Genomic DNA, 14,006 nt, shown 5'->3' with positions numbered 1-14,006 from the left:
ATCAAGAGGTCCAAGAATATGTTTGAAATTCATTTTTGCCAAGTTGACAGGAAATTTAAAATTTTCTTATTAGACTCTTAATGGGCCATCAGCTAATAGGCTCAGAAAATATGTACAATTAACTAAAATAAAGACTTTCAGTAGTTTATGGCTGTCTTAAAACTTTGAATTACTTACGAACTCAAAGTAAAAGAAAACATATCTTATTAGTTTTTGTACAATTGTTATAGTATTTGTACTGATAAATGTTTGATTTTGAGGGGATGGTATTATAAAAACACAAGAGTAGAGGAGTTCTTAACCACATCATCTGTCTATCCTTTTACCTTCAAAGCCAGAAGAGCCTGAATAAGTATATCTTATAAAGTCATCATCAGTGAATAACCTTTTTTCACTTATTTTAGATTTCTGTTTTGAGGATTTAGTCAATAAGTACTGTTCCCTTGTGTCTAATTAAATTTCCATGAAGCAGATATTTATGGACATAGAGAACTAGTTCCCAGTCTGCCTTACTTCATGTGCGTTTTTATTTATTCTCTTCGGAAAGTGAAAAAAAAACACTAGCCTCTAAAAAGAAGGGAAAGAAAAGAAAGAGAAGAAACTTTTTTAAAATCATTATTATTTTGGTTTATTTCACTAGAAAATCATAAAGTAAAAAATTTTATATAGAGCTATATTACAGCAGTAGTTTCTTAACAAATACATAAATATTTTAATTTAAAAGTTATTAAATGTAAAATCCAATATGAGACTGTTAGATTTTGAAGAAAAGAAAAAGTACGTAGTTCCTTATTTTTATTTGCTTATAACCTGAAACAACTTATATCAAATTTACCTTTCATTCTATTAATATATTTTTTTAAATAATTTCAGGTATTTTTACCTAAGCACAGAAATTTATGGTCTGCCATAAACTAGTATGATAGTTTCTGATAGATCCATGTTTTATAAAACAATGAGTTTACTCTCTCAATACCAGGTCTCCAGAAGAGACATCTTCATAGTAACTTTGCATCCTTTGTGGGTTTTTATGTCTGGTTACAGGAGGTTCATATTACTCTTACTCATCCCAAACTCCCATTCACCACCTTATGTGTGAAATCTATTACCAAATCCAATAAACTTGTTATTTACAAACGTGAAGATGTTCTTCAGGCAATCCTTGATTTAAAACATTTTAAGTAATAGTATTCAACAGTGCTCCTTCTAGTTCTCTTTCCCACTGTATGGTCAAAGTTATTAATCACATTTTTTCTTGTTATTCACCATATAATGTTATTTTCCATATACTGAATTTTGAAACCCACCAAAATTATTAAATTGCTTTGTCAATTTCAATATCGGTGCTAGAAGAAATTTTAGTCCTCAAATCAGATTTCAGAATATATTTAAAAGAGCCTAAGGGTTCTACAGAGGTGTCTCAGACTTATGAGAGGCTAAGGTATGAGCATATTGGGCTGAATTTAACCGTCTCTTCCAACCAAAAACAAAACCTTTTCATGTTAAAAAGAAAAGTTGACTCTAAAAACCATTACATAATCCAACGCCCTCCTTTCACAGGGGAAATGAAGCCCTGAGAGGTGAGCAGATTAGTTGATAGGTCCAGTCCCCTTTCTATATCCCACATGATTTCTTATGCGTTAAAATTCTTTATTCCGCACAGTAACATTACAATAAATATGTCTTAAATAAGATTTGCAGGTTAATTTTTCAGTCTTAGTTTTTCAGCTAAAAACTTAAATCTTGATTTGTGTGGGCAAATTGCTGTTTTGGAAAAGATTCCAACAAGGCCTACTTTATTAGACCTTGGATTAACCCAAACTAACTTGCCTTTCTTTTCCCTTGCTTACACCTACAGTGATCTTTTTTAAAGGGGACTGATTTTATTAAGAGTATAATTTAAGCTGATTTTGTTGGACTATGGAAAGGAAATGGTGATGTGAAGGATCACTGTGTCTGATAGTTATTTCTCTCCTTCCCTGGCATTTTTCAAGGGGTAAGGTCAATCTTCTACCTTTATAACTCGACTAGAGTTGTTCACATTATGTTTTAGCTTTCTCATACTCCTAGATAATATCAATCTAAGTTAAAATGTGAGAGCTGATTGAATTAAATTCAACAAATGAACACTGATTGAGTACCAGCTACAAAAAAATGCTGGGCACAAAAATTAAAGTAAGATGTGTTTGATATGAGGGCCTTTGGGGAGGAGCAGTTCATCCTTAACTAACCACTAACATTCTTGCCAACAGTAAGTGCTGAATTGGTAGCAGAAGAATAGATAATTCTGTCTAAGAAATCATGAAATAGAAAAAATAAGATTTAATAAGGGAGAGGAAGAGCTGAGGAAATGGCACAATAGTCTTAAAATGGCAAATAGCCCAAAGGGAAATGCAGCATCAAAGTGGGAAATACAGTAGAACATAAACCTTGAGATGGTAAACAGAGCAAGGTTATAGAAGGCCTGAAACTTCTGCGTGAATTGGCCTTTTCCCCTATGGGCAGTAAATAGTCATTAAAGGGTTTTAAGGAATGACACAACCTGAATAAAACTCTGGCTTTAGATAACCAGTGAAGGTATGAAGAGTAAGTCAGAAGCTAAAGATTAGAGGTAGGGAATCAAAGGAGTAATTTCAGAAACAGAATGGTTAGAGATTAGATGTGATTGGTTATAGAGTTTAAGTTAGGAGTTGCATCGGTTTTCTATTGTTATATGTTAAACTATCCTAAAATTAAACAGTTATTATTTCTCGTGATTCTGTGGTTGACAGGCTGGTTCCCTTGTGGTCTTGCTTGGACTTTTGCGTCTTCATTCAGCTGAGGGTTCAGCAAGGACAGGACTGGATAAAATGGCCTCACATCCATGCCTGGGGCCTCACTCAGATAGCAGGGCTTACCGGGCCTCTCCATAATTTTACAATTCACAGCATGGTAGTCTCGAGATTCTAGGAGAATGAGAGTAGAAACTGCAAAACCTCTTGAAACAGAAGCTTGAAAGTCATACAACATGGCCTCTGCCACATTCTGTTGGTTAAAAGCAAATCGTAAGAATAGTCTAGAATCAAGAAATGAAGAAACAGATTCCATCTCTTGATGAAAGGAGCTGCAAAGATTTGTGGCCATATTTTATCAATCATAGGAGTCTAATGCTACAGTTTTTTTCTAAGTGACCAAGTTGGGGAGTCCAAGGTTAAATAGTCTCTCCTTTTTTATTTTTTTATTTTATTTATTGATCTGGCATTCAGTAACAACTGGTTTTGTAAAGTTTGAGCCATTAAATAGCTTTTTGATTGAGCTCAGACATTGTTGTCATCTTAGCAGCTCTTTCCAAAACAAATTTGAGGTTGCTTTTAATAATAGGTTATCTGGTTTATAAAATAAAAATAGAAAATTATGATCCTAGAATGGAGAAAGAATGAATTCCCAAACCATAATAATTAATATGGTTGCCATGATTAAACAGCAGACTTACTTTGGCGTTTCCAACACCCAAGGAAAAAAAAAGGAAACCAACGGACAGGTTTTTGTTTATTTGTTTTAATTGGGGAATATTGGGGAACAGTGTGTTTCTCCAGGGCCCATCTGCTCCAAGTCATTGCCCTTCAATCTAGTTGTGGAGGGCACAGCTCAGCTCCAAGTCCAGTTGCCGTTTTCAATCTGAGTTGCAGGGGGCGCAGCCCACCATCCCATGCGGGAATTCAACTTGCAACCTTGTTGAGAGCTCACACTCTAACCAACTGAGCCATCCAGCCGCCCTTCCAGCAGCTCAGTGGTAGGTCGTTGTTTTCAATCTAGTTGTGGAGGATGCAGCTCACTGGCCCATGTGGGAATCGAACCGGCAACCCCACTGTTCAGAGCCCGTGCTCTAATCAACTGAGCCATCTGGCCACCCCCAAAGGGCAGTTCTTATCAGAAAGTAGGAACCTAGCAGTTCTTCCATTTCCTCATTTGGGAACTCATATAATAGGTACTAAGTTTTAAAATAGACAGTGGCCTTGCAATTTTACAACATAAGCAGAAATGTTTCATATGGCCTTACAATGACTTCTGATAAAAGCCAAGGACTTAAAGCAAACTCAGTGAATAGAATTCTCTAGGGCTAAGCAAAAGTATCTCAAGTAAATAACCTACCAATGATCGTATTAGATCCAAGGAAAAATTAGATCGAAGACTACCTGGAGAAGTAATGGAATAACTTTAGACCCATCCTATTCCAGGTGTAGTCCGTGGGCCAGTGTTGGTCCATGAACTATTTGATGCAGGTTCACATTAAATAGAGAAATAAAGGATAAGCATTTAGAAACTTTTATGGGAATTGCTTCACCATCCAAGAGTGAGTATATTTTATAAAACTATTGACCCATGACAGATTGAAAATCCTTTTAAAAGTTGGTCTTTCATCATAGATAATCTTTCTCAACATTATTTGCTGTTTTGGAGTTTTGGGTAGAATTAGGTAATTTGACATTCTCTACTGGTAAGGACCCAGTATGCTTTTCCTTCGTGTTGCTGATTTGAGAGCTGAGCTATGCACCGTATCTGGAATACATGTGTAGGCATCCTGTTACATTGTTGAAATAGTATGGAAGTCCAGGACATATCTCCAAAGAAAGCTAGGATTTTCCTCAGAAAGAACCCAATATTTTATGTATTAATATATATGGTTAATTTTATTACTACAGACTATTCTTGTTCAGTCCTGGTATCCAATCACCGTGGCCACAAATTCTAGAGAGCAGAAGAAAATATTGGCCAAATATTTGTTAGAAACATCCGGTAACTTAGATGGTCTGGAGTACAAGTTGCATGATTTTGGCTACAGAGGAGTCTCTTCCCAAGAGGTAAGAAGCTTTGAAATGAACCTCATTGAATAAAATATAGATTGTCGATAGATTACCATTATAAATTTTCTGGGAAATTATGAGATTGATGTTGGTTCTATGCCGGCCATATTTCTCAATTCCAGAGATTCAGTGAACAGGTATATATTAACTACCTACGTATATCAGCCTCTGTTCAAAGCAAATGGACTATAGCCTTCAACAAATGTCCATATCCTTTATATATTGGATGGATGGATGGGCTGACAGGCAAATGGACAGACAGGCAGACATAATAAATATAGCAGATGTCAGATAATGCTACAGAGAAACACAAGGCAGAGTAAGAGAAAAGAGGATGATGAGAAATGGGGGTGGATCAGTATTAAATAGTTCTCTCTGAGGAGATAACAATTGAATTAAATATTTAGGAAAAACTGGATCTTTGTTGTAAGGAGCTATTATCTGATAACAGTTAACTATCTCTAAGAAAACAAGAATGATAATTCCTTGTGAGCTATGCTGTGTACCTCAAGTATGGGTTTTTCTTTTCTTTTTTGGATTTTGATTTATGGTTTATTTTCCAGACTGCTGGTATCGGAGCTTCTGCTCATTTGGTTAACTTCAAAGGAACAGATACAGTAGCAGGAATTGCTTTAATTAAAAAATACTATGGAACAAAAGATCCTGTTCCAGGCTATTCTGTTCCAGCAGCAGAACACAGGTAAAATTCTGTTTTCATCCTCCTATTATCCAAACATTTGTTTTCTAAAACTAAGGTTTTTCACTCTTGTATTTGTAATTGAGTGATGTTTTGCTTAACTACAGGACCATGCACTTCAGTAAATCTTCATGAATTTAAGCAATACAAATGCAGTATTTATACCTTATATAAAGATTAGTATCAGAGGTCGAGAACTATCCTAATAGAAACAAATTAAGAGCTTTTTCAACTCTTATATCGCCATATGGATTTTATGTTAAGGACTTTTTCAACGGCTCTATTGCCATATGCAGATATATTTTATTTGTTAAATTAAGTCTAGACACATCACTGTTGAGATCTGGTCACTTTTTCCCCTTTCCCTGCTCTTCTGCATGACCTCACCTAGAAATTGCCCTAGAAATTGTCATCTGGACCCAGTACTCTCATTTGTAGATGATAACCTAAGCCCTTTTGATGGAAGGAAGAGAGTTCAGATTCTTCTTCTCTCCCTTATCTGATCTTACTAAACCATCTCGTTAAACTAGAAGGCAGTTATAATTCTAGGCAGTAGCTGTTCTAGTCTTAGAGGTAACTTTACTGAAAATCAGTGGAGTTTTAAAAATCTATGCCAAACCTTATTTCTGGTTCTTAACAAAAGGTATTTACTGTTTGAGGAGGTTTATTAAATTCAACTCACATTTTAATACTGCAAAGCATGCCAAAACTAGCACTGAGTTTAGAATAAAGCTGAGCTTTTATTCAAGGCAATCTACTGAGTGCTACAAGGGATAGAAAGATTAAAAAAAAAATGACCCTATATTCGGGATAAAAATAATACACTAGCGACATTCTGCTCTGTTGATTAAGTACTTTTAAAGAGGTACAGTTAAAGTGTTCTAGTGGTGCAAGGTGGGGAAGGTGTATTCCACTGGCAGGATCCAGAAAGATTTTATAGATAAAAGACAAAATAAATAAAAAACAAACAATTTTTAAAAAATTTTATAGAGATGGTATGAAATCTTGCCTTCTTGAAGGAATGGTAAAATTTAATAGCAGTCATGGTAGAATCACTCATTTGCTAAGTAAATGTGGATTGCGTGCCTACCATGTGTCAGGCATTGTCCTGAAAGAGCAAGACTGAAAGAGGAGAGTGCAAGTGTGTTTAGGGAATCAGGGATGAAACATAGAGATTTTGTAGGCAACATAGGGTAGACTGGGAAGACAGGTTTAGCAAAGGCTCTCAAATTTGTGCTAGTTTATTCTAATTCCATTTTCAAATGGGAGTGGGCATTAAAGTTTTTGAGCAAAGAAGTGATGTCAAAGAAATATTGCAGGAAGATTATTTTGATAGGATATCCTCTGAATTGAAAAAAAAGAGAGAGTGAGAAAAGAGACGGTAGGGGGCTTTATAGAAAGATATTGCACCAGTTTTGAGAGATGACACGGTTCAGAGCCAAGTGGCTAAACGAATGGAAAGAAGTGGGTAAACATGAGCAGTGGCTTGGGAGATGAAATTGCTAGAACTTGATGATTTGAATTGGGGCTCAGTAAAGAGCAGATTCAGCTAACATTTATGAGCATTGCTGTATTAGTAGGGCCTTGTTGAATACTTTCACATTTAAGACTAGTGAAACTGGGAAAATTTATCAACAGATAAAGGTTTGGGGGTTACAGTATTTTTATTTTGGACTAGATATATATGCATCTTTCTAAAACTTAATGTAGTATCCATATATTAGACTCGTGACTGGTTTTGTTTAAAGTAATATGAGTATGGTAGTATAAATCTGAGAATAAAGATAATATCTTTAGGGCTTTCATGGTAAAACAGTGAAAATCTACATAGTCACATGATATTTACTTGTAAATATTCTATTCCTTAATATATAAGATTATTTCAGATGTTCTTAAACAGAAAAATCCTAAACAACAGCATAGGTATAGTGACTAGAACTCTGGACTGAAAGTTGGGAAAGCATAGTAACCTTTACAGCGGACATACTGGGTGGCCTTGGGCAAGTCACTTAACTCTCTGTTCTTCAGTTCCTCCATCCTACCAAACAAAAGGAGGAGCTAAAATTTTACATCTCCAACATCAGAAGGTCATTGAGGATAAATGACTAACATCTAAAATAACTTTAAAATAGAACTCTAAAATTTAGAGCACTGCCATTATTGTTATAAATATTTTCTTAAGGGATATATGAATCGACCAGAAGTATGCAGTGTCATAACTTTTCCCTCAAACTTTGGAAAGATATCAAATTTAATTTGCTGGAAGTTGGAATTATAGAATGAGTAGAATTCATTGAACAAATATTTATGATTTCCATATACCAAATACGGCACTAGAATAGGGGTAACAATTGGCACGACCTCTAACAATAGAAGTTTGTTCTTCCATTACAAAGCTATCCAGTACTGCTATTTTTTGAGCTTAATTCTCTCCCTTATAAAGAAGACAATAGCAATTCTTGATATGAAGAAGAGGCTTCTCTTCATCCATATCTTAGTTTTCCTTTAGCCTGCAGATGCTTGCATGAAATAGTCGCGTCATAGCTACTGAGTGTCTCTGTAACTGTTTAGAAGAGTGTTCACCATGAAATGAGTTTTATGTAAACAGGCTGGCTATCTGTCCATTTCAGACAAGAGAGGTCTCTGGGTAGCTAAGTCTTTATAATCCTGAATTGTATGTGCTCCCTTATCCTCAGCGTACCATTGACAGCACAAGAAAAGTTTACTCCAATCTTTTAGAAAATAAATTAAAATGAAATGACAATTTCAAACATAAATTAGTATGGCTCTTCAGTCGATCTTGAAATAAATTTATACCTACATGGAGTTCTGTCATGAATGAGTGGATTGTCTTACTTTCCATTATTTTACTTAGGAAAATGAGTTAGAGGCAAAGACAAGAAAATTAGGGAGAAAACTTGCTTGGCATGAGGAAATGGCTGCAATTTTCAAATTCATTATTCTGTTTAAGAATTTTAAAAATTATGTATTAGTTAACCAACAAGTACTTAAGTTACATACGTATATTAATCTATTCAATAAGAAGAACCATACTGAGGACATTGTAAAAGTCACTATAACCATTCTTGCCTTATAGAACCTCACACAGTTTATTGCCCTTTTTAATTGTGTTTTGCTCAAACTAAGAATTCTTATTCCTTGGGCATGTATTAATTGGTAGTGGGTAATCTATAAATGAAATAAATGACTACCTATTTACTGGCCATTTGAAGATATTACAGGTAAAGAGTTGACTATATGTATGTATATAGTATAGTATGAGTAATTGTCTTTAAGTGTAAGGTTTGAAAAGTAAAAAAGATCAAATACATGTCCCTACTATTATTGGTATATGGTTTTGAAAATTCACAGAAGGGAGTCAAGTACTAGCCAATAATGGGAGCATGTTCATTCTTTCTAACATCTTGGCATAATAAATAGAGTGCATTCAGTGGGTACTTTTGTAGCTCACTGATTTTAAATGAGTAGGTTTAGGAATACCAAAAAAAAAAAAAGAACTGTAGTTGGTTCTATTTGACTTAAAAACTAAAACAACTATTAGAGAGGAATACAAAAAAATTGGCCAAGAGGCCCAGATATTCAACTAACCTGGTCTGCTTTCATTAAACTAAATCACTCACCTTCTCTGCAGTGTTGGCGGTGTAGTAAACATGAGATATGATTCAGGAACAGATAATGTGTCTGCCTAAGTAAATCTTTATTTTCATTTTGTTTTCTAGTACCATAACAGCTTGGGGGAAAGACCATGAAAAAGATGCTTTTGAACATATAGTAACACAGTTTTCATCAGTGCCTGTATCTGTGGTCAGCGATAGCTATGACATTTATAATGCGTGTGAGAAAATATGGGGTGAAGATCTAAGACATTTAATAGTATCAAGAAGTACAGAGGCACCACTAATAATCAGACCTGATTCTGGAAATCCTCTTGACACTGTATTAAAGGTAAATTTTAATACGTAACTTGATTATTAAAATGCCTACACATCAGCTGCATCAACACTACTTTTCATTTATACACACACCATTACAGAGCTATCTGGACCGGTTCCCTTATTTCAGAGTTGCAGCCCAGAGAGAGTAATAGATTTGCCCAAGGTCACACATTAATAACAGGATACCCAGAGTTATGGGTTATTTATTTATACTGTCAAATAGACAAGTACTGTTGAGCAGATATTTTCTTTTCTACTTTCAAAATTAATAGCATTACCATTTTAACCAATCTTGTGAATTGGTTACCAAGTTTATGGTTTCTTTCTTTTCCTTTATCACAAATCATTGCTATACCTTGGAAGTTTTTAGTGCAAAAGAAATAAGTACAAGGTGGTGTGGAATAAAAAAAATTTGAAAATGCTTTTCAAGTAGTGATTCTTTAGAGATACTTTTGATCCTCAATGTAGCAATGCTGCACTTTTTTAGTGTTCAGGACTTTGCCTTCTTTGAAAAACACCAATATGAGCAGGTTATGATGACCTCACTACTAGAAAAACATTGCGTTAGGGGCTTTACTTAAGCTGTGTCATTTAATCTCTATGAAAACCCTATGATAAATGTTATCTTCTCTTTTTTTATAGACTAAGAAACAGACTTAGAGGTTAAAGTAACTTGTTCAGGGTCACACACGACAACATAGAGAAAGAATAAGCTAAGTCCCCATTGCAGGTCTTTCTGACTGTGGCCTTCTCATGTTACCACACTGTTTCCTAGCTAATGATTAGATGATACATTACCCCTTAAGAGAGGTGAGGAGATCATTTCCAAGGAATTGAAGGAATGTATTTACAGATATATTAAATGTTGGGAAAAGCTAGAAATAAGTCTTTTCTTTCGGTAATTCAGAAAAGAGCCAATAAAGGGGGAAGGGAATAAAGAATCAAGGAGCTCTTTTCCTTTCTATTAACTAATAGGCCGATCTGAAGGTCTTATCTTAACCTGAAGTATTAACAGATTTGGTTTTCGCTAACTTAACAGGTTTCATGTTTTTTCCTGTTAGCTAATAAAAATGTGTAGACCTGGTTTTAAGAATAAACTGAGGCATCAATATGGAATTTTCTCATTGTTGGAACCAATTTATTTAGGAAAAGGGGCTGATTGTTGGGGAGAAAAATTGTCTGATAGGTCTTTGTATCTCTGACCAGCTTTCTCAGAAATTTTAAATCAATATTTAGGTATTTCAGCTGCTATAAAACTTCTAGTAGTTAGTTAATGGATGAGTGGTACAATTTGCATATTATACAATTTGGTTTTAAAAATGGGTGTCATCTTTAAGTGAAGAGAACTTCAGAGAAACTGTGGGTTATATATACTTATTTCAGCTTTGTCTACATACCATCATTTCTCTGAATTTTGTAATTCAAATGGATTTATATTTGTGATATCAAAATTAAACCAAACAAAAACTATTGGACACAAGCAGAATAAATCCAAGTCAAAAGTATAATCATGAGTTTATTAAATGATGCTTTCTGTACCTTTTAAAGCTATTATATTTATATTTGTTTTAAGCTTCTAAAGTTAGAGGTATTTTTCCTGAATCTGTATAATTTGAAAGATGTAAGGGAAAAATCTTTACGTTTTGAGCCACTTACCATGTAAATTGACTTGATAGAAAATAGCGTGCCTGTTTCTGTCATAATCAAAGGAATTGAGACTAAATTTTAGAAGGCTTATACATATTGTAAAATTTTTTAAGTAATTTCATTAATTTTATATTCTCAAGATTGTCTAGCAAAGCAAAGTCATTTTTACACCTTTTTTCAGTTTTAGTTATTTTGTGTTGGGTGTGTATTTTTCTGTACAGGTTTTGGATATTTTAGGTAAGAAGTTCCCTGTGACTGAGAACTCAAAGGGCTACAAGTTGCTGCCACCTTATCTTCGAGTTATTCAAGGGGATGGAGTAGATATTAATACCTTACAAGAGGTATGTGTTTTATAGTAAATGTTCCAATAATGTAATCATAATTAAGCTCCTTTTTATTAGTTTGATAAACACATTAATAATTTGAGTACAGTTGTGATTCGTTTCATAAGTTTATAATGTACATGTCTTTTCTGTTAATTGCTTACATTTTATAAAGAGTAGTTACTTAAAGTATAGAGGTACCAACCAAACCACACTTACTATTCCCAGTCCTCACTGGCCACCCTAGATGATGAGCCTAAAGAAATATCACTATGACACAAGAAAATACCATTCAAGGAATGTTCCTTGTATATAAAACAAAAAATCTTGATGCTGCCGAAAAAGGTCTCAGTTTTATAGAATGGAACTTCACATACTCTTAAGTGTGAAACTCAACTGGTTTTAATATGTGCTTTTTCAAAAATTATAAAATGGTTTGTCAGCTCTTCTAAATTAAACACTATTATCACTATCGTTAGATTTAACCAAATAGTGTGTTACACTAAAGCTTCTGCCTCTTTTGTTTTCAAATAAGCTTCTGATGAGCTATAATTTCATTTTAACTAATACCTAAATACTCCATAAAAACTAAGGATATCACTGGTGTCAGAACATGGACTATCTGCTATTGTAAGCCACTGACATTTTAATGTATATTGTCTCCAATGGTATCCACTTGGATAACACAAATTATCAAAGGATTTTCTGTTTGAAAGTTTGGTGTGGTTAGAGTAAGGTCAGTAACCCAAATTATAAATAGTTTGTTTTCCAAAGATTTGTTTAAAAATAAGAACTCCTGCATGTAACAGAGATGACTTCTGTGGTTCTGTGCAGTTGGAGCTTCTAAAGGTGGTGTCTGGAATAGCTTTCTTGGAATAAAAGAAGTGAGATTTCTTCCACCAACCCTCCCAAACTGCTTTGCCTGATAAAAGTGGAAACTCCCGCAAACTCCACTAAGGCATTTGGTATTGGTTAGGGGCTTTCATGTAAAAAGGAAAGAAGAAATAGAAGAAAAGCCTGCTGTGAGAAGCAGGGCCTGAGTGTGGAAACCTCAGCTGGCATATGGAATTGCTGTTTTCTCCTTGGCTCAGCTCAGTTAAAGGTTTCTTATCTTGGCATCAGTTAAGCATTTTTACCCATTCCTTCATTTTAGGCAGTTTGGCGGGTACCTTCACACATACTTAATCCCCCTTTCTGATGAAGAAACATGGGCAGGGTACTCTATCAATTTCAGAAAACTCATTAGCCCCATTCTCTTCACTGCTAGACCTGCCCTGCCTGGTTCCAGTGCTGAGCTCTTTAAGTTGAGTTCTTTAATCAGGTATTTGAACTTGCCTTTAAAAAAAACCTGAGTTCTCGGCTTTTCTTTCTTTTCTTTTTGTTTTAAATAAATTTGAGAATGTATGTGCATTTCAAAAGTTGAGAATCAGTTCAAAACTTCAACTTCCTTTTTTTAACTATGAACAAGAAGTTAAATATTGAGACAAATACTCTGGCATTGGTGAAATCTTAAACAGAACAATCAGAGAATGAATCGTTTGTGTAATGCAGATGTACTTGAGTGTTGGTTTACCTAAAGGCTGATGGGGTGATACCTGCTTTCTTCATATTGGACGTGGGTCAAATAAGTTTTTAGAAGCAGGAATAATACAGATAGTGAGTGGTTTTGCTTTGTATGTATACCAAATTAAATGCCTTGATTTTGACAAAATGAAAAATGTATTTAATTTCAAACAAGTGAGAGTCAGCCTCACTGTTAGATTGCTGCTCTCAGTCAGTCCTCTTATGGCGTCTCGTGAAGTTTACACACAGTGTAAGCCTGCTCTAGGTTTGTGTGTGCCAAAATCAGTCTTCTTAGTTGGGAAAAAAGGCAAAACTCTCTTGCGTTGGACAAAACACAGAAGTGTCTGTCTTCTCTTTCTGTTTGTATTTCCATTAAGGATTCAGTCATTAATGACAAAATGGCACCAACTTCTCAAGTTGTCAAGATCTCATTGCAAGTGAAGTTCCACATATGTTAAACACTTTTCTTCTTCCCTTTTAATTATCCTGTTCTTTTCGTAGACCCCTTTTCTCTACTTTGCTGGAGAATGTCCCCTAATCCTTGTGAGGATCTTAATAGAAGACATTGTCAGACAGAAAAAGCAGAGAACCCTATGATTTCACTGATATGTGGTATATAAACCAAAAACAACAAAAGAACAAGACAAACAAATGAGAAACAAAAACTCATAGACACAGACAATAGTTTAGTGGTGACCAGAGGGTAAGGGGAGTGGGGGGAGGGAGATGAGGGTAAGGGGGATCAAATATATGGTGATGGAAGGAGAACTGACTCTGGGTGGTGAACACACAATGGATTTATAGATGATGTAATATAAAATTGTACACCTGAAATCTATGTAATTTCACTAACAATTGTCACCCCAGTAAATTTTAAAAAATCTTTAAATCAAAAAAAAAGAAAGCTGAAGTGACTATATTAATATCAGACAGAAAAACATGGACTTTGAGACAAAGATTACTTTTTTATTTTAAA

The 14,006-nt window shown here is 34.7% G+C and overlaps 1 protein-coding gene across 4 annotated transcripts in view; it reads left to right on the top strand.

The window, feature by feature from the left end:
• NAMPT (nicotinamide phosphoribosyltransferase) overlaps window positions 1-14,006 on the top strand; it is a 48,783-nt gene that overhangs the window by 15,312 nt on the left and 19,465 nt on the right. For all 4 annotated transcript variants that reach the window (XR_013995376.1, XM_081080123.1, XM_081080122.1 and 1 more), the window contains 4 exons: window positions 4,683-4,841; window positions 5,408-5,544; window positions 9,282-9,507; window positions 11,366-11,485. Coding sequence is in view for 3 of the 4 variants with exons in the window: in XM_081080123.1 (XP_080936249.1) it covers window positions 4,683-4,841; window positions 5,408-5,544; window positions 9,282-9,507; window positions 11,366-11,485 (642 nt within the window). In the remaining variant the exon portion in view is untranslated. The remainder of the gene's footprint in view (window positions 1-4,682; window positions 4,842-5,407; window positions 5,545-9,281; window positions 9,508-11,365; window positions 11,486-14,006) is intronic.

This window comes from Rhinolophus hipposideros, assembly GCF_964194185.1.
Source record: "Rhinolophus hipposideros genome assembly, chromosome: 18".
Taxonomy (NCBI): domain Eukaryota; kingdom Metazoa; phylum Chordata; class Mammalia; order Chiroptera; family Rhinolophidae; genus Rhinolophus; species Rhinolophus hipposideros.
Note: the sequence above shows the minus strand (reverse complement) of the source record. Positions and strands in the feature narration are given on the sequence as shown.